We start from the raw sequence: 23,244 nt of genomic DNA on the forward strand, positions 1-23,244 counted from the left end.
CAAAATGGCTAGGCAGGAGGGAAAGAAGCAAAGTAACTAAAACAAATGGACGTTAATATCAGTGATGTAAAATATGTTATGACTTTTAGAAATATTTGTGGACGTAAGCAGAAAGCCCAAATACAAGGAAGAACATGTATCAACGTAACTGTCTTTATTGTTGTTGCTATCAAATAAGCATAATCTGTCTTTATTGTTTCAGTTGCTGATTAAAATATGTTATGACTTTTAGAAATAAGCAAAAGCCCAAATACAAGGAAGAACATGTATCAACGTCTATTGTTGGGCAAAGACCCATCTATGTGGGCCTTTTTGATATCTAGATTATCTAGAACTGAATCTAGAATTTAGGCCAAAGGCCAAGCACTGGGACCAATGAGGTCATTCAGTGCTGAAACAGAAATTGACAGTGAAAGTTGAAAAGGTGTAACAAGAGGAAAACCCTCGCAGTTGCACTATGAATCAATTGTTAGGAGAGGGCGGAAAGTAAGATAGAAGAAAGAATACGAAAGGAGGTACAGTAAAAGGAACGAAAGGGGTTGCAGCTTGGGGTCGAAGGCACGCTGCAAAAAAGCTTAACTAATGCCTACAGTGCCCCACACGAGGTGCACCGACAGCACTAACCCCAGCCCCCCTCCCCCCACGGGAGTTAGTCGTTTAAAAGAATTCTTCCCATTTCCGTTATTTCGAGTTCATGATTGTCCTCAGTCGATCACTAAGTCCCTTCTTCCAACCTCAACGAAGCTCATGTTTTGACTTGATGTCCACAATGCACTTCCGGAACAAATGTTCCCAAGGTAAAAAGTTTCTTTTAATAAAATCATTTTCAAATGTCAATGATTCTCTTCGATATTTTTGAGGGGCGGAGGGTAGTTTTTTTTTTTTTTTTGTAATTTTTAGGTGTAATATCTCTAAACCCAAGAAAGTCAAAATCTAGAGAGTCTACGACTCCACCATTGTGTGAAGCTATCGTAGGCCTCTTTGATCTCTGGAGATGAAAGGGGTGCGACACTAATCGCTCTTCCTTTATTCCTTTTCAGCCACTTTCTGCCAGAAGCGAACTGACATTTCAAGTCTTGGTACAAAAAAAAAAAAAAAAAAAAAAAATTGGTTATACAGAGGTGGGATGTGGGACTCTCCATCTTTCATTCTTCGATGCGTTCAGAATGAGACAGCAGTTAAATCTAAATTTCGTATACGCTACAGGAATCTATTGTTAAACACCAATATCAATATAACGTTTATCCTTTGCAGAAACTGAAAATATAAGCGTTAACAGTTGTATCATATCCGACAACTCGTTATCAACGTCAGATACTCAAGTCTGAATAATGTAAGATACTCGGTGAATTTATACAAGACTTTCCAATAACGAGGAGTTTGCGAGCGAAATTCGTGAAGTATGAATGGGCGATGTATGTCACCATTTTCAGAGGAGTAAAGAAGATATCAGGGCGAATTGCAAAGGCAAGAGTCCTTAGATTTTGTCTTGTGAGATATTTTCCATCAAAATAATTTGCCTTTGCAATTTCATGCCTTCCTGAGTTACGAGAAACAATAACTAGCCCCCCTTCCCAATTCATGTTCAGAAAAACAACAAATCGTTGAAGTACCTTTGTTGTTCTTGCTATAATCAACTTTTGTAGATAATGAGTCTTTTGTTCCCAAAAGAAGTACAAGACTCACCTTTTGATGGTAGAGTCCCTTTTCTAATTACTACTAAATGAAATTCTTTTCTCAACAAGGAAATAACAGGAAAAGTGTATCACCAACAAGATCTGAGATTATAATACCATGGAGAGAATGCACCCTTGTGAAGCCAAATAGTATGGACAGTGAAAATACCTTAGGGAATGAAGTAATTAAAATGACAACGGACGTCGACAATATTGTTGCTAATATACATTACTACGTCTTTTGTTTTCTTCGGTTACCACAGAATTATTAATTTCCATTGTTGTGTCAAGAGTGATGAGGAAATGTGTGAGCACTGAAACATTCTCTCATAATTATCGTTCGTTCTCTTTACCCAAGAGGTATTCATCAATCCTCTTTGTGAAGACAATTAATTAAGAGTAATAGGCCAGACGCGTAAATGGGGTATTCCCTATTTCATACACACGGTCGTATATATGTATGTATGTATGTATGCATATATATATATACATATATATATATATACAAATATATACATACATATATATATGTGTGTGTGTGCGTGTGTATATATATATATTTTTATATATATATATATATATATATATATATATATATATATATATATATATATATATATATATATATACATATATATTTATATATATATATATATATATATATACACACACACACACACACAGCCTCGATGGCACACACACAACCACAGACTTCACATATATATATATATATATTCATAGCCGACCATTATTGCTATCCGTGTAGACACCCCGGGATTACGTATGTAATCAACGGATAGGTTTGCTGAAAGCAAATGGGTGTTACAGACTAATCACACATAAACAAAAGCCACTCCAACATCTTCTAAAAAACATAACAGACACCTTCTCGAACTGTCTCCTCGTGCCATGGGAGAAAGGAGCGGGGGATTCTAATACATGTACATTCGTTACCGGGGTCTAAGCGATGTCAGGCAGGGCAGCCGATCGAGGTTACGGCCTACCCCACTGCCAAATCAAAGTCCTTCAAAGAAGGCACTGTGCCTACTTAAAAATGGGAATAAAAGCACGTTAAAACGAAGAAGAAGAAGAAGAATATATATATATATATATATATATATATATATATATATATATATATATATATATAAAACAACCGTGTGCATGAAATGGAAAATATTCCATTTACATGTCTGGCCCATTACTCTTAATTACTTTCCTCCACAAAGAGGAGTAATGAATACCTCTTGGGTAGAGAATGAGCGATAATCATGAGAGAATATTTCAGTGCTCACATTATCACTCTTGACACAACAATTGAAATATATATATATATATATATATATATATATATATATATATATATATATATATATATATATTACATACAACTGCTGGGTACAGAGCAAAAAGTATAGCAGTACTTTATGATTTTCGCAATATTCCTCTGTTACTAATTTTACTAATTGAATGAATCATATGTGCTAAATGGGTAATATATATATATATATATATATATATATATATATATATATATATATATATATATATATATATATATATTGATAATATGTTTGTCCAAGAAAGCTTGTAACTATATATATATATATATATATGATATATATATTAATATATAAATATATATATATATATATATATATATATATATATATACATATATATGTATATATATAATGTATGTATACACACGGTGAGGTACCATGAAACCGAAGTAGTACGTCAGCATAATCGGATACTGTTTGGTTATTGTAGTTTGGAGAAAAATGGTTATAATTTTTAAGTGCCGGGAAGATTGGTTACAAGGAGAATCTTTTATTAGATAAAATGAAAGGACTTTAACGTATAGAACTGACAGGATTGCGTTTATAACAGTATATAATGTATTTATGATTCGTTGAAAGTGTCCTGTGTATACAGTTAATTTCTAAAATATATTTGTTATTTTTTGCGGTTAGTCTATTTTATATATTTTAAGTATTCATGACGATAAGATCGAAAATTTATAAAATTCTGCCGTCACTTTGTTTTATTTATTTTTTTTTTTACAACCGTGTTTGAGGCTTTTTCTATAGAATGATTATATCACGCTCTCTCTCTCTCTCTCTCTCTCTCTCTCTCTCTCTCTCTCTCTCTCTCTCTCTCTCTCTCTCTCAAACTAACACAAACAATCTACCCCGAAGCCTATTTTGAAATATGTGTTGACTCAGCATTACCTTAAGAGAGCCGTATATATTTTACGACCTGTTGTTCAGTGTGTTTCCCTCCCAAGGGATGCGTAGCTATGCCGTTTAATGTTATGATAATGCTAATTCATTTTGAATGTTGGAAACTTTCGTTTATATTTCCGTGTACTTATCAAATATCATAAAACTGAGAGCCATGACTTTTTCTTTTATCACGTACTGAGTCACACTTATAACTGATGTTCCTAGGTCACGAATACTTTTGTGGCTGTAAAAAGTTAAGTATATCTTAGTTTAACCAAACCACTCAGCTGATTAACAGCTCTCATAGGGCTGGTCAGAAGGATTAGATTTATCTTACGTGGCTAAGAACCAACTGGTTACCTAGCAACGGGACCTACAGCTTATTGTGGAATCCGAACCACATTATGACGAGAAATGAATTTCTATCACCAGAAATAAAATCCTCTAATTCTTTATTGGCCGCTCGGAGAGTCGAACGCTGGGCCAACAGCGTGCTAGCAGAGAGCTCTACCCACCCTGAATGAAGAACTTTGTGGCTGTAAAAACATCAGGTAACTGAATAACATGAGGATGGTTCTATTGCGGTTCCTGAGTTCATCTGACAGCCTAGTGCAGCAGTTGTATTCCCATGTGTTGACCTTAAGTCATATTATTGGGAGATATTCCTCGATATTCTTACATCGAAGATACTCATTTCTTTCTCTTTATTCTGTTAAAGTGAATTTCTTTCTCTTTATTCTGTTAAAGTGAATTACATCCATAAGATCTGTATTTACTTGGGCAGTACCAGAATAATGTGGCAGCAAGGTTGGAAGTGGAGAAAGAAATCTCCAGTTATGAATGGGTACAAATATTTTGAAAAATAAATCTAAACAGGAGCTTTTGGGAATCTGTTCGATTCCCCTTTCCAATTTGACTGAAAAGGGGAATCGAACAGTTTCCCGAAAGCTCTCTGTTTAAATTCATTTTTAAACATATTTGTGCCCATACATAACTGCAGATATGTTTCTCCATCTCAAGACGCATGCTACCATGAGTATTTTTTAATCAATTAAGGTTGGAAGTGTTAAGGTCGTTTACTGTATAAACAGCAACGAAATATTTCGCTTAATACTCTACAGCTTGCTGTAGAGTTATTAAGCTGGTAATCTTTAAAGAAGTATCCTGAAATCATTAAAGAAGTATCTGAAATCATTAAAGAAGTCTCCTGAAATCATTAAAGAAGTCTCCTCAAATCATTAAAGAAGTCTCCTGAAATAATAAAAGAAGTATCCTGAAATCATTAAAGAAGTATCCTGAAATCATTAAAGAAGTATCCTGAAATCATTAAAGAAGTCTCCTGAAATCATTAAAGAAGTCTCCTGAAATCATAAAAGAAGTCTCCTGAAATCATTAAAGAAGTCTCCTGAAATCATTAAAGAAGTCTCCTGAAATCATTAAAGAAGTCTCCTGAAATCATTAAAGAAGTATCCAGAAATTATTACAGAAGTCTCCTGAAATCATTGAAGAAGTCTCCTGAAATCATTCTAAAGAAGTATCCTGAAATGATCTACTCTCACAGATATCGATACACTTTACAGTTTTATGACCTCTCTTATACAGTTTATAATAATTTCCATAGCTTTCAACTTATTGTACGACATAATAAATTCATTTATTTACAAAATATTATGTGCTGGGTATAAAATGAGGGAGGAGGCTGAAACATGTCGTCCCAGGGCATGGCTCATTCAATTCGTTCAATAAAATTCTAATTTCACAAATCTTAGAGAGGTATTATTCATGTAAAAGTATTTTTAGTTTTCTGTAAAAGAAAACTATTGAGATGGCTTTGTCCGTCCGCACTTTTTCTGTCCGCCCTCAGATCTTAAAAACTACTGAGGCTAGAGGGCTGCAAATTGGTATGTTCATGCCAAATTGCAGCCCTCTAGCCTCGGTATTCATTTTATTTAAGGTTAAGCTTAGCCATGGATCGTGCTAGCGGTGCCAGTCGCCCACGCATCTTCACTTGATCGCATCTGGGGAGCAAATGAGCGCTGCCCGGTCGACGGTCGTGGAAGTAATTCTTATTGTATCAAGATTTATATTCGCAAGAAGTGTAGCACCATTTGTTTTAAATTCATTTCCTTTGAACGATGTCATCGTCACTGCTTCAAACATTTTTCCTCTTTGTCATATGCTATTTTTTTTTTCTCTGAGAAAGCGAATATTCGACCGTATTGAGCAATACTGAGAAGACTTTTTAAAAATGTGTACGCAGAAGCAAAAGGAATTAATGGGTGAGAGAGAGAGAGAGAGAGAGAGAGAGAGAGAGAGAGAGAGAGAGCTCTGTCGCATCTTGAGGAAATTTAATCAGAGCTGGACTGCAATCCTGTCATCCGTTAACAGATCTGATGTTTTATCAAACTTTTCAGTTTTCATGACTCTTTTCGATAATGGAATTCTGAGAGACATAAGTCTCAGGTATTAACGTGTATCTTTTTCGTATTTTCCGTGACTGTGTGGACAGAAGTGTGTGAGTTGACGTAAATTACTGATTCCAGTTAGAATGTATGGCCAAATACATTTCAAATGTCAGAAGCAGGTGTTATTTACAATTCCGACATTTGTTTCATTAGGACTTTTAGAGACCACATGCTTATAGCGGTTCCTTATTCCTGCTTACCGAATAACTGTTCTAAAATCATTAAGAAATGACTTCAGTCGAAAATGAATAAGTTATGGTATTTACAAAGAGATATAGTAAGCGATCAATTCTGAGAGCATACAAACATATACATAAAAGTTAATGAGCTATCGCGTCATTAAAAGAATCCCAAATGTAGAGGAATAAAGTACAACGTTTAAAATTACATGTCGTTTACTGCCTTCATATGAATCATTTTCATTTTGCTACTAAGCCATTTTTGACTGGTATTTTTCAAGCAACGATATCTGACACGATATTTCTACATTATTCAAACGTCGTGGCCACCGTCTACAGCACGGAGTAGATAAGGAAAAAAATAAACATTTTAAAACTGACAGATGGATATTAAAAGCTATCTTTCTCCACGTGTTTTGCAAAACATTTATGCGCTAACCTTCATCCCAGCTGACCTTTCACATAATTTTCAAAAGCAGCATTTCCCTTGTACTGCAGAATGTCTAACCTTGGAGAAAGAAATTATGAGGCCGCCAATTTCTTGTGTTAAAAGACACCTTTTTGCTTGTGTTACCAGGTTTAATACGAGACTTTAAAGACGGAATGCCGCCTGGAAAAAAAAAGTTAAACCTTTAATCTTCTTAATGTCTTTGTTCAGTTTAGGAGCAGCATAATATGCTTTCAGATCTACACACGCTTGAAACATTACGCATTCCTTTAATTAAATATTTATCTTTCATGTTGCATGCTGAGTAAGACTGCTCCCTCGGTAAATTTGCTTAGGTCATTAAACTTCTTTCGCCGAGCAGTTTCTTTTCAGACTTCCAGTTTCCGTAATTTAGTTTACATGGCTAAGCCAAATATTGGTCAGTATCATGCAAAGGTAAATTCTACTCAACGCAGCAATGAATGAGAGAAATGTATTGCATTAGAAAACTCTGGTAGGAATGGCAACAGAACACGTGCAGAAACTATAGACATCGATGAAGCATTCTCGAAAAGGAATGATTTGGCTGATTGATTGCCAAGTATCTGGCGTCACAATTCTTTGAGAGGAAACCAGAAGGAAGCAAACGAGGGACAATGACAGATATTTATCAATCAGATTAGCAACGAGAGGAGAAAAAACCCAGGAGTTTACAATGTAAACACGAGAATAAGAAAAATTGTGGTATAAGAAAATAAGGTAAACAATACTGCAAGGCACTTGGTAGCTAACTCTTGACAGGAGATCTGCAATTTTTAGCAATTTCAAACAAAAGAGGTCAAACAATGTAGGATGAGTAAGTGAACTTTCCAAGATCACAGCCACGACCAACGACACTGAAGGCTTGGAACTTGCTGGTTAGAACTGTTCTTATTCCCGTGTATTCACTTATACGTTCCTTGGTCTTCGCTCGTCTTTCTGCTAATCGGGTTAATACATATCAGGTTTTGTCCTGTATTTGTCTCCTTCCTAATTTGCTCTCAGGTATTGTAACGCCAGATAATTCTCATGCAATCATTCAATTATTTCAGAGAATGTTCCCTTTATCTCTGATATCTTAATTGATCGGCGGTGGCTGTGGTATCAGATATCCGATTAAGTGGAAAATAAGGATGTTATGCATAATCATTATTAATGTACTAACTTATTATAAGAAACCATTTCAGCCACACAAAACTAATATGAAATAAAGTAAAGTTACCTTTCAAAATAAAGGATACACCAAACACGGTAGTGAAAAAAAAATAACATGACCACGAGAAATTTGCATGATGTTCACACGAAAACATAATGGGTGTGTTCTTTTTGTGCAGTTCCTCATGGAATTTTTAACACGATTTCGGTACAATAACAGGTCATGACCAACAGCTGAAAAATTAAACGTAAAGCGAAAACCACATTTGCTCTGCGGGGAAATGAAACAATAAATAGAACAGCGCATATTTGCTGTCTCATTTCCATTTGGAGTTAATGTGATACTTCAACATTCCGTAAAACTGAAAATTATAACTTCGCGAAGCGAAATTTATTGTTGCGAGGCGTGACTTTAATTTTATCTTGAAAATCTGTGCAGCTAAAAAGCAAGAGTAAATGCAGTTACAGTCTCAGAATAAAAATGAAGTGCAACAATACAGGAATAAGTTAATAGCCGTCAGGCCAACACTCTGTGCGCTTAATCCACGCACTGTCTGGCAACTGTTCCTTCCTCAACAGTGAACAGTTGAACTGTTGAAATCTGTTTTTACATTCTATTCTTACATAGATGCCGGCTTACTCTCATATTCTTCCCCTTTCAGAAATATATATCGTTCACGGGGTTAAGCCTTAACATTCCCATAACCCTTATTTTTCTTGCATACGTCCTGGCTGGACCTTAAAAGACTATCAGGTTGCCTTACCTATTGGCTCCTTGTTTATGTAAACTGCTGAAGTAAAGATGAAGTCACTGCTGTTGAAACAAAACATCCTTTTTTATTATACAAACAATTTTTGGTAAAATCATTTCTTGGGAAATTCCCAAATCAAACCTGAGGCAATTCGAACAGAAAAAACGTGGTATTAGGGGAGAAAGGATGTATACCGTTATTGATAAGAAACTCAAGAATTTGAAGTGATCTGCAGTAGCTAGATATAGCGCCTTAAGTTTTTTATATTTGAATTTATTTAACAAACAACAAAGTTTAAATGTTAACAGCAACTCATGGCAGTATTGTGAGTTTAAATGACTTGGATAATTAATCGCTAGCAATATCCTGCTTGTAAACGACGAATCAGTAACTATTCTTGAAAAAAAAAGAACACCAAGCAGCTCTTGAAATAGGAAGACAATAGTGGTTTACCTTTCATCAAAACAGTACAAAGCTGTTATCAGAAAATTTATCACCAAGTAATTATAGAAGAAGAACAAGGACACGAGTAGGAAATCTGATTTACAGAGACCTCTGTAAACCTGTCGAATGACTTCAAGGCTCATGAAAATAGACTGTCTGTCTGTGCAAGGTCGACGATCCAGAGCGAGTCAAATGTCAAGAAATGACGTCGACAGATCATACCCTTTGGAAGTCATCTCGAAGAGGCTAAAGCGGAGAGTTGGATCTCGAGAGCAGAGGAATGTGAGAGTTAAGGAAACTTTGGACTGATTTAGAGGCAGTAGAAGTTAAAGTTACCTATAGATCAGTAGCCTGAAGGATTGGGAACGGTTTGCTGACTTTGTAGTCGACTGACGCAGTGGAAAATTTTATTGGGGAAATAACTGGGTGAAAATATATGACTGTGCACCGGCTATTGGCGAACCCTATTCAAGTTTAAAGATTTTGGGACCTATAATAATAATAGCGTCATTAACAGTAGAATCAGAAGTAACGTTATGCGACGGAAACACGAGGACTACGGATATTTACAAACTAGGAAAACTTCTGAAAATAAATACTGAAGAAAAGTAATTCAGTATTACCTGAATTATTAAGAGCACTTACAGATGTCATTTTCTTGTTATCTTTCATTGCTTTTCCATTTATACTTCGGTTATTCTCTTGAGAACTGGATCTCTTCCATCCAATTCTTGGAAAAAGTTTTGTACAGAGGACTGCTTTTAGCGAATTGTGAGGAGAGAAAAGGGTGAATTATAACCGAGTGAGCATAAATATATTTACGAGGAACTGAGTTAAAGAAGTGTCGTTGTTTATAGCAGTTGTAGATAAAATCTTTTGTATTTTACACAGCACCTGAGGGAAACTGTTGTGCGCACAAAATCTAAAACTAAAACATCTACTCTGAAGCAACTAGCGAAAGGAAATGTCTTGTATGTTTATAACAGTATAGAGCTATAAAAATCGATAATGTCATTTACATAGCGATAAAAAAAAGGAATGATTTTTGTACATCAAATAAGAGTTTATTTTGTTATTGTACATTAACTTAAAAGTTAGTTTCAGAAAAACTTTGTAAACAACAATTGAAAAGAAAGGTTGCTCTCTTTACAGCAAAGAAAGAAAAGAGTTTTTTTTCTGAAGTGGTATAACCAGGAAGAACAGTTCTCATGAATAAATAAAACACTTCATGAAGTAAAGATCAGTGAACGAAAAATTTGATTCTGTAAACCATTTGGAGAAGAACACCTTCGTTCTGTGAAAAGAACCATAAAACAAACATCTGATCTTTCAAAGCAAGAAAGATATAAAGAAATATATATATATATATATATATATATATATATATATATATATATATATATATATATATATATATATTATATATATACAATATATATAAAATAATATGTATATATATACACATATACACACATTATTTATATATATTGTATATATGTATATATATTTCTTTACTTCTTTCTTGCTGTGAAAAGAACAGATGTTTGTTTTCTGGTTTTTTCAAAGAACGAAGGTGGTGTTCTCCAAATGGTTTACAGAATCAAACACACACACACATATATATATATATATATATATATATATATATATATATATACCAGCTGCAAAGACAACGAAAAAATAACCTTCGCTTGCTATGACACCCTCATGTTTACAGCCGGAGTCACACGTCGTCACGCAATTGATTCAGGAATCGGGTGATTTGTTGCCAGTTTGGATCAATACACGCCCGTGGGAAGGAAGTGTTTATTTTCCCAACAAATTTCTTTAAGAACGTTTCAGAAGTGACTTCTCTTACGACGAAGTTCCGAGATGGCAGAGAATTGTCAAAAGCAAACATACACGCACGAAACACGAATGAAGAAGTAGATATCTAAATAGACAAATAATTGAGTAATTATCTTGTTTTAGATAAAATGAAAACGTAGATAAAGCACAAGAAAACTGAATAAAAAGTGCGGCACAGAGACACGAGGTAAAAAAAAAATATGATATAAAATACATACACAGATAGCTAAATATTTATAACAGACAACTTATAAGCTCATATATTATCGACATACGCCCTATTTATATATATTTATATATATATATATATATATATATATATATATATATATATATATATATATATATATATATATATATACATACATATATATAATATATATATATATATATATAATATATATATATATATAATATATATAATATATATATATATATATTTTATAATAATATATATATATACATAATATATATGTATATATACATATATATATACACACATATATATTATATGTGTGTCAGTGTGTAGGTGTTATGTGCGAGCTAGTATTTTTTACTAAATTATTTGTGTGCCATTTACAAAACCTGCGTGCTTACAACTGTTCCAAAGCCTACGGCGACGATATTTCAAATGTAAATTTTGCGGAGAAATGGAAAATGAACGAGGAAATAAACGATTAGGGCGAGTACAAATCAAATCTATTTTTATTTCCAGGCGAGAACATTTGCATAAGATACCAATTCACTTGACGTAGTTTCGGAGTACTTTTTCCCTGCAAGTCTTGGGTAATCTATCCTTCACTAACGGCAGCGGTAAATCCCGTCACAAAAAAAAAAAAAGAAAAGGAAGAAAATTCGAACTTGTTTTTCCTCTCTAAATTTGTGAAAAGAGAGAAAGAGAAAGAGAGAAAGTGAAAGAGAGAGGAAGGGAGGCAGGGAGCTGTTTGTGGCACGACTCTTTCTGAACGAGCAGCCATGGTTGAAGCAGCAGAGGAAACGCCTCAGTCTGCTGTGAGCAGTGCCAGAGTGAAGTGTCCCTCCCTCGGCGCTCTTGCGCTAAGCGTCTCCCGTACTCGTTCAGTTCTGTTCGGATCAAATCGGGTCTTTTGATATCGAAACTTTCCCTAATAGGTAACGAAAACGTTGCTTCACTGATGAAAATATAATCAATACTCTTCATGAAAGCCCCTTAAAAACATGCTGACAGCAAGGAGAATAAACAATAAGTTTATATATATATATATATATATATATATATATATATATATATATATATATATATATATATATATATATATAATAACATTTTGTCAGTGATAAAAACTAAACTCAGGTCTAAGATAACACCGTACACTTAGGTTTAATCTCGAAAGCGAATCTAGCGTATGAGAATAACTGCAAGTATATGCTTATGAAAGTATACATACGCGTACATACGGATGCTCGTAAACACATACGTACACATATATATACGTATATGTGTGTATATATATATATATATATATATATATATATATATATATATATATATATATATATATATATATATATATATATATATATATATATATATATATATATAGACATACACACATACACACACACACACACACACACACATATATATATATATATATATATATATATATATATATATATATATATATATATATATATATATAATATACTTTTTACTTTTTCGTAAATTCATAACACTTAATTTCGAGAATACAAACGAGAATTAACTGCCATTATTACCAATGATTAATATTTGTAAGTATAATGAAACACCACAAAAATTACGATTTTTTATACGTGCCGACAAATGAGAGAAGACTTCTGGTGAATAGTTATGAAGAAATTGTATAAGAATGAATGTGGACACCAAGGAGTGGACAAATGTCTCCAATATCTCACGTTTAATAGGAAACAGTTAGTCATTCATATTTGCTGAAAAATATTCTGGAAAGGAAAAACGAGTGGAAAAATAGTGCATGCAACTTTTAGCAGCTAACAGAAGAAAAGTGTCACAAATAAACGTAAGTCACAGGGAAAATAAATTCAGTATCTCCATGATAAATATTCTTGTTTTTTTTTTAAATGTGCTAACCTTTCTATGTGACAGGTATAAAAGACACCTTGTTTAGCAAAGCAAGCTTTCTCTAAATATAAGTTTCATTCGTAAAAAAAAGTAATCAGAGAAAATAGGACAATGTATCAAAATAATGTCATAAAACAATAAAAATAAGCAATAGGCAAAACGAGTAAAAAATCTTAAGCCTGAATAAACGTTGTTGACGTGAATAAAGTAATTATAGAGAAAAGGATCATAAAGAAACGTGAAGGGATGAAATAAAGAAATACAAATAATAAAAAAAAAGAATAAAAAGCCTGATCTTAAGTTGCATGCGTGAAAAAAAAACTTGATTACAGACTACAAGAAAATAAATAAAAATAGAGGAATATAATCACTGATATATACACATAATATGCAAAATAAATAAATATTCACAAGCCTGGATATAAGTTGCATGAGGGAAAGACAAAAGGGAAATAGATATAATCTAAGACATAAAATCACTTAAATGTGAAAATAATATGCACAATATATAAAAACTCTTAAACTGAATGCAAATTGCATACGTGAAAACAGCAGTTAGAAAGAAAAAGATGTTAAATAGAAATGAAGGCACAGACTCGTAGAAATATGCAAATAATATGCAAAACGAAGAAAAACTCATGTCTGGATATATGTTGCATGCTTTAAAAAAAAGGAGCTGGAGAGATGATGAAAAGAGATGAAAATAAAGTCAGAAAATTGTAGAAATATAAATATGATATGCAAAATGAATGAAAATTAATAAATCTTAATAAAATTAAGTGTAAAAAGTAATTAGAGAGAAAAAGAAAACAATTAAAAATATAGGCTTAAAATCACTGAAACACAAATTATATGAAGGCCTAATGCATAAAAATTCATTAGCCTGAAAATAAGACACATGAAAAAAGTAATTTGATAAAAAAGGATGATAAATTAAAATGAACACATAGAATCACAGAAATAAACCAATAACAAAGAAAATTAATAAACACACATAAACCTGAATACAAACTGCACACAGGAACCCGTTAATTACAAGGATGATGAAAATAAATCGAAATCAAGGCATGCCATCACAGGAATACAAATTAATATGCAAAACGGATAAAAATTCACAATCCATTGCTGCTTTTGGCAAAAGTTCCGTCCTTTTTACGATGCTAAGGAGATCTCGTCGTTTTAGGTGCCACGAGATGAGGCCAGATTAGAGGAGAAGGACCCTGAAATGTCCCCGAGATGACGATGAGTCTCGAAGTGCGGAATATAAAATGAAGAGGAAAATTTCGTTCGTTATTTGTGTTGGCCTCGGGGAGAGAGAGAGAGAGAGAGAGAGAGAGAGAGAGAGAGAGAGAGAGAGAGAGAGAGAGAGAGAGAGAGAGAGAGGAGGATACGCAATGTTGGGAGGAGGAGAATTTTGCCATGCCATTCAGTAAGATAGGTTATAATTAATCTTCCTTGGATGATATGGCTGAGAACATTCATGCTTGTACGTAAATGCATGCACGCGCGCACGCGCACACACACACACACATGGAACATTATTTGAGTCATTTTTCAATTATATATATATATCATTGAAAAATAACTCAAATGATGTCCCATCGAAGATCATAATGTAGCACTATTTGATTACACAGTCTTACAGACAGCAGTGTCCTACTAACGAGAGAGAGAGAGAGAGAGAGAGAGAGAGAGAGAGAGAGAGAGAGAGAGAGAGAGAGAGAGAGCACAGAATGCGTATACCTATTCTGTAAAGCGTAAATACGTTAGCGTATAGAAATATGTATGTATGTATGTATATATATATATACAACATACATACATACATATATATATATATATATATATATATATATATATACATATATATATGTATATACGTGTAATCTGAAAGAAAATATTATCTTAGTTTTCTCATGCCACATTAACCTTTTCTCGGCAAGCAGAATATCATGTTTCTTTTTATAAATATTAATCGACTTTGACATGTGAGCTGCCTTAAGCATGAACTATTAATGTATTTCGGTTGATATAAACAAAGGTTTTATATATGTATATATATTTATACGTATAAATACACATGTATATATATATATATATTTATAATAACAAAATAGTATTTTTATGCATGTTAGCGAACGCAATCAAAATACATTTAGAATCCAAAGAAATACATATTTAGAATATATAAAACTGTCACTATATTTTTTGTTTCTTATCATCATTCACTATTTTTATATCAAATACCGATTCCAGTGACTTACGAAATTCACAATTGCGTTTAGAACCAACTCAGAATTATGGAAAACCACATTACTAAAGCCATGGATATTAAAGAGCATGAAATATGCTAGTGTCCCTAATAAAGGACTTTTCATATTCTACTCGCGTTGAACACTAAGACACTTGAAAGAAAAAGAAAAGAAAAGAAAAAGAGAAATAACAAAGAGACTGGACTCCAACGATGTCGATGCTACAACTTCTCGTCAATAGATGGCGTCCCTTCTGGCTCTTCCTTTTCCTTGGATTGTTTCTCTCAGGTAAGAATCACTCAATTTTGCATTTTTTGCAATATATATATATATATATATATATATATATATATATATTATATATAAAATTATATACATATTACATTATATAAATATACATATAAAATATGTATGTGTAATATATATATATATCTATATATGTATATATATATATATATATATATATATATATATATATATAGTATATATATATATATATATATATATATATATATATATATATATATTATATATATATATTATATATATATATATATATCTATATATATATATATATATATCTATATATATATCTATATATATATATATATATATATATATATATATATATATATATATATATATATATATATATATATATATATATATATATATATATGCAATGTGTTGTGCTTGTATGTGTGAGTGAACCTTACGTATTATGCTTTAAACAGTATTTCATGATGCAGAGATAAGAAATTTAACAGCCTGAAATATGAAAAGCGTATAACTACTACTATTACTATTACTATCAATAATATCAATAAAGGTAAAAAAATTTGCACCCCATCAAATTTATCTTTTGTAAAAGCGTAAAACTAATATCCGAGTGAAATAAATGATTGCCAACGTGGAAGGATATTTGAATTTTTGTTCTCCAACTTTGCTATCAAACCTTCGTGAAATTACTCCATGAACTTCATCAGTGATGCCAATTTATCAGAAATACTAACGTCAGCATGCGAAATTCATTCAGTTTATTGAAATGTTATGAAATGTCGAAAGTCATTCTTTCGATGTAGAATATTATTATTATTTTTAAAGGAAGGAAACTAGCAGACGAAAACTTGTGGTAATAATAATAATAATAATAATAATAATAATAATAATAATAATAATAATAATAATAATATAATGATGATGAAGTAGATCCTCTCTTATCAATGCCTGTTAACTGCTGTTAAGCTCTACGGAATTATCCACCCATGTTTCACTACCTTCTCTTGTACAGAGAATAAACACTGCTGCAAATGTATTTTTCTTTACCGTAATATGAACACTGACTAATCATTATTCAATGTTAACGTGGAAAAGAAAAGAATTATAACGAAAATTAAGAAAATTACCTCAAATAATGCAGCCATTCTATTTACATGACTTGTAATAACAATAATTATTATTGTTAGTATAGCAAGAAGTATTTTGTGAAGGAATGAAAATTCAGGAAACTCTTGTGTTATACCGCAAAACGCTAAAAACTTCATGTTTCCATTTTTACCGCTGTCTCAAATACACCCACTACAGTTGTTGCTCTAATGAAGACTAATGTTGACAGCAACAGAAATATTAATAAGATTATTTATTATCGTTACGGCTTCCATTTTTAAGCAATTCAGTCGCAGAGAACATCATCAGCTTAATAATTTATTCCTTACGTTGCAATAGACAGGGGAACAACATGTTATAGTATCAATGGACATGTCTGCAACAATACCCTTTGTTCATTAACTTGATTTATTTCCGCTGATTACGTAATATCACAGAATGCCAGCGACAGCTGTTGGTATTCTCACAGAGTAATCACATTAGTATGAATGACTTGCATAAAACCTGCAGTTATTCCTTTTAACTCATTATATAATACCGCGGAATGCGTGTGACAGCTGTCAGTGTTTTCATCGAGGTTTCATTCTCGTATGAATGGACTCCGTAAAATCTGGTGAATTTCATTGAACTGTTCCTCCGATTTCGCAGAAAACAGATGACAGATTTCTGTAATGTGACTGAGGTTCCTATTCAATTGCTCGTTGTGAGAACAAAGACATTTTCCTTTTTCCTCCAAATTTTCGCTCGTAATGGATGGATATATATATATATATATATATATATATATATATATATATATATATATATATATATATATATATATATATATATATATATATATATATATATATATATATATAGCTCTGCAATGCTGATTTTAACTGCAATTAATGCAATGGGCACACGCTGTCATAAAAGTGTATAATATATATATATATATATATATATATATATATATATATATATATATATATATATATATATATATATATATATATATATATATATATATATATATATATATATATATATAATATACACGTTTATGACAGCTTATGTCCATGGCATTAATTGCAGCTAAAATCAACATTGCAGAGCAACTTACGTAGGCTATATTTGCCAATCGATCAATAAATTTTATGGCTCTCTTCTCTCTCTCTGTGAAGCGAGTCATCATTCATACAGAGGGACACATTGCATAATTAATACCAATTAGCTTAACGATCATAGCTTTTACGTCAAATGGGTGCGACCGTTCGACGCAACTTCTGTCGAATGGCAGATTCATCACAAAATCACCTCCATTCATGAAGCTCTGATGGCCATTAATTTTAATCGATTGTTGGTTTCTGCTACCTGTTTTGCCGCCCTCTCTCTCTCTCTCTCTCTCTCTCTCTCTCTCTCTCTCTCTCTCTCTCTCTCTCTCTCTCTCTCTGCTTTGTTTCTATAGGTTCAAAATCTCTTTTTAAATCGTTACTTGATTGTATTTCCGGTGATTGCACTTCCACGCAGCAAGTGCCATCAGGAAGTCCACAACAGCAGTACTTTTCCAATTAGACTTAACTTATCTCTTGTACCAAACTCTAGTTGAACAAATTGCTATTTGTAAAACTCACAAACTACACGCAAGAACTATACATCGAAACCTTTCCATTGATCAAGGACTTAAGTGGCAATATAACCTCCTGGGAAGCCTTATCTTTCTCGACTAACTTGGTTGTCGCAATTTGTGGGCGTTGACCAGTACCAAGGGATACATAAAGGCAGAGATACATGCTATATAAGACAGAAGTAACATAAGACAGAAGTAACATACCATAAAATGTACGCGATGCAATATAAGATACATGATAAAAATATACATAAAAAATAGAATGAAATTATTATGATTTTTTCGAAAGATATACAGGACTGAGAGTCGAGGAATCCAAAGAGTTTAAATAGCCCAGACCTGGAGGAATTAACAGACCTGCCTAGTGAAGGGAAGAAAGATATAAACATCTGGTAAGAAAGAATAAGAAAGAGAATCTCTCTCTCTCTCTCTCTCTCTCTCTCTCTCTCTCTCTCTCTCTCTCTCTCTCTCTCTCCTAAGTGAAGCAGACGTTGTGTTACCTCTTTCTCAGAGCTTGAGGAATGGATTATTCTCACTTAGTTTTCTAACACTTTTTCAAAGATAATATATATTTATTCAGTATTTTTATCTACAGTTTACAAACAGTTTTAGACATAAAAGTAAATATGAAGTAAATAAAAAGAATACAGAAAGAGGAATACGATTTGTTAGCATATATATATATATATATATATATATATATATATATATATATATATATATATATATATACATATATATATATATATATATATACATATATATATATATATATATATATATATATATATATATATATATATATATCTCAATGTGTCTTTCACGCCAACAATACATCTCTCCCACTTCTATTACAACGTTTATTCATTCCTTTTCCTCTTTTCCTTAGCAAATTCTGGAAGCTTGTTCGTAGGTAAACATAACTCTCCTTGTTTAAGGCCCTATATTATACCTGAACAGAACCGGGAAGTCGTAAAATCCAAGTTTATTTTAACAAAGAAAATTCAGGTGCGGCGAAATAAGTATATTTCTGGTAAGAAGTCTGCCTTCCCCAACAAGAGCATTGCACCTCAAGAGAACGAAATTGCCCGAAGGAAAGCGGAAAATATAGTGCCATTTTGGCCTAATGGCTACGCATTTTATTGGTCACACGGGCACAGGTATGAATAAATATATACACTGCATGTGTGTATACTGACAGTTGGGGGAGGCAATAAACGCAACGGGCATTTGCGGAATCTGTGAAATAAAACAAAAAGTTCAGCGGAAATAAAAGTTGAATAAAAGGTGGAACTGAAGAGGAGACTATTGAACCGAGCCTTGGTGGAATAATGTACATTTGTAAAATGTACAAAGGAGGTATAATTGGGAAGGCGTCGAAAGCTGTCTGTAAATGTTTGTAGAATGTGCCAGAATATGAGAATACTCGATATGAAAACACGAAGCAAGGTAAGATACACTGGACGAGAGCATGGAACAAAGGAATCCAAAAAGGTTTCCTGATATTGGTAAACGGAAGAAAATACTTTGAGAAAAAGGGTTGTGTATGAGATGCTAGGAGTACTTGGGAATAGAAGACAGAGAAAGTGGCGGTGGAATGTTTGAGGAGCGACCAAGAGGAAAAACAATAATGAAGGAACTTGACAGTGCGTGCTAGACAGACGAGAATAGCGCAGGACGTGGGTGAAAATAACGAACTACAGGAGAAATTTTTGTGTTAAAGAATGTGTTATCATTGTCTTTTTTCTTGGCGGAGAGTTTTCCAGTATTTCAGTACCTCAAGGCCGAAGGTAGAATTAAATGGGTTCGTGTTTGCTGAAGAAGATATACGTACATACAAACATAAATACGCACACACATTATATATATAATATATGTGTGTATATACAGTATATACACTGTATATATACATATATACACATATATATACACACACACACGTACACCCTGACATAATATTATATTCACAAATATTAAGTCACAGGCATCGTTTAATATCCAGTTCATTATGCCTCGCCAACAATTTACCATTAAATGGTAATTATAATAGATAAGTGTTTCGTCATCAGTGGCATTCGAACCGCTGCCTGGTTTAGAAACAACGATGTAAAGTGACTTTTATATGTATATATACATATTATATGTTAGTATATATATATATATATATATATATATATATATATATATATATATATATATATATATATATATACAGTATATATATATATATATATATATATATATATATACAGTATATATATATATATATATATATATATATATATATATATATATATATATATATATATATATATATATATATATATATATATATATATATATATATATATATATATATATATATATACAGTATATATATATATATATATATATATATATATATATATATATATATATATACAGTATATATATATATATATATATATATATATATATATATATATATATATATATATATATATATATATATATATATATATAAAACAGCCTTACAGTTTTTGGATTATTCCTAGATATGCAATGGAAATTTAAGCTTCAAGTGAAAGATCTCGAAGATATTTTGATATCTGCCAAGAACAATGAACTACATTGGAGAGGGTAGACCATTTCTCCCTCACTTTGACATTCAACCGCGAATGAATTTAGGAAAGGTGCCAGGGAAAGATACTGGTATCTTATATGGCAGTGCAGACATTGAAACCACTAAAAATTTTCTCTGCAATAAAAGTGCTACATAAAAAAGCGAGCCAAATATTGCTAGCATGCTTCCGGTAAGAGCAAAATCTGAAGCATTTTTTTGTGGGGGGGTGGCGGGTTGATATGACCTTATAGCGAAATATTTAGTTCAAATATTAAATTGTAAATTCATGGTAACTACTCTCCATTTAATGATGGTAAGAAGCCATTTTCCACGGCTCAACATTGCCAAGCGGTTTAGTGGTGAGGAAGGCCAAAAAAACTATATATATATATATATATATATATATATATATATATATATATATATATATATATGTGTGTGTGTGTGTGTGTGTGTGTGTGTATACTCATAAAAATGTTATGGAATTCCAAAATTTTTGGGATGAAGACAAACAATCTGATTAGGATTAATAATAATATTATTACGTTAGAAGTGGAAGGAGGATGGGGATTGAGTTCAGAAGAGAACATTTACTAAAGTGGATGTTGTTTCACAACTGGTTACTTTGAGCATAGAAGACGAGTTGTGGTATCTCTTATTTATTATCTTTATTTGAAAGTGCGGTTCCAAGCAACTCTGAACTTTATAGCTGCTTGAAATTTATAACGATAGTGATAATTAAAATAACTGCTAAACCAGTGATGAGGGGCTTCAAAGAATCCACCAGTTTCGACATTGGATCCAAGTCTTAATTGACAGATGAAAATGCTGCACACAAGATGGTTATTAATTCCTGGTTGCTCTCTGGAGAAGTGCTTTTTACGGTTATGAACATTTTCTTGTATAGCTGTTATGTTACATGACAATAATGTCATTCAGCATTCCTGTCCCTTTAGCCATCATTCTCCATAAAAATTGGCCTGCGCTTATCAGTATCCATGCATACATAGATACCGTATACATATATACAGTGTACACACATATATATACACATATATTTGTGTGTGATGGCCAATATTCATTATTGTTAAAAACTATGATTAAGTTATGTCCCTCGCATCTTAATTTCTTATTTTCCAGACTATCCAAATTTCCAGCAAATAATATTTTTTCCAGACTGATCATGGTAACGATTTTTGAATTTAGTCGCTAGGCTTTTCATTATTTTTATTTATGTTCTTATTCAAAATGCTTCGATATTAGGTAATACTCTAGGGAACACACACACACATATACAAATTATATATACATACTTTTTTATTTTTGCTTCTAACTTTCATATTGTACAATTTTTGTGTCGTTTTGAATTTTATCCTCATTTTCCTTATTATATTAATTTACAAATTGATTTTTTAGCCACTCTAAATATTTCGTAAGTTCTTCATTTGGCTGCCCCTCCACAGATTACTAATTCTTGATGTATTAAAGTATCGATGATTCAAGTATGATACGAGTTTCGATATCACTAGAGTTCATTGTGATTTTCGTTCTAATTAGTCCCCATTTCATCACTCATGTTCCAAGATGGTGACTTCTTTTCTTCAAGTACAATACTGAGGAAGACACAAAAAAAAGGGACTCAGGTTAAAGCCCCATTAGTCTTCCAAGTTTGCAGTTTATGAAAGTCTTCAGGTATTTAATAACCCGCTCCTCTAAGACCTTAATCCGGCTCAGTGTAGAAGTTCTCTTTTTTGTTTAATACTCAGGCAAAGATTGTCTAAGCCTTCATTACCAGTTCATCGTTTATTTCCTTCCTATAAAGACCTTTCTTCTTCTCGGAAACTAAGTAGGAGGTTACCTTTAAAAGTCGAGGGGATGTAGAACCGACGCCAGTGTTATGCTTTGGGGAAAAATTGATGATGATAACGAACGTTGCCCTTTATTGTTTAATCTTTTCAGTTTGGCACAGCTAAAAATTCAGCAAAAATTTTCAGCAACGTCGAATCTCCCCTCTTCGTATTATTGCCAACCAATCCCACTCGAATGGCAATTTTGTCTTCAATAGATTTAAATTTGCT

General features: G+C 32.3%; 1 protein-coding gene and 1 long non-coding RNA gene across 3 annotated transcripts in view; one reads left to right on the top strand and one right to left on the bottom strand.

Moving 5' to 3' along the window:
- LOC136829367 (uncharacterized) overlaps positions 1-23,244 on the bottom strand; it is a 521,509-nt gene that overhangs the window by 308,099 nt on the left and 190,166 nt on the right. The window lies entirely within an intron of this gene.
- LOC136829362 (lachesin-like) overlaps positions 12,087-23,244 on the top strand; it is a 55,463-nt gene continuing 44,305 nt past the window's right edge. The window contains exons 1-2 of the mRNA XM_067087810.1: positions 12,087-12,344; positions 15,571-15,854. Of these exons, the coding sequence (XP_066943911.1) occupies positions 15,779-15,854 (76 nt within the window). The 5' untranslated portion in view covers positions 12,087-12,344; positions 15,571-15,778. The remainder of the gene's footprint in view (positions 12,345-15,570; positions 15,855-23,244) is intronic.

This window comes from Macrobrachium rosenbergii, chromosome 44 (assembly GCF_040412425.1).
Source record: "Macrobrachium rosenbergii isolate ZJJX-2024 chromosome 44, ASM4041242v1, whole genome shotgun sequence".
Classification (NCBI taxonomy): Eukaryota; Metazoa; Arthropoda; class Malacostraca; order Decapoda; family Palaemonidae; genus Macrobrachium; species Macrobrachium rosenbergii.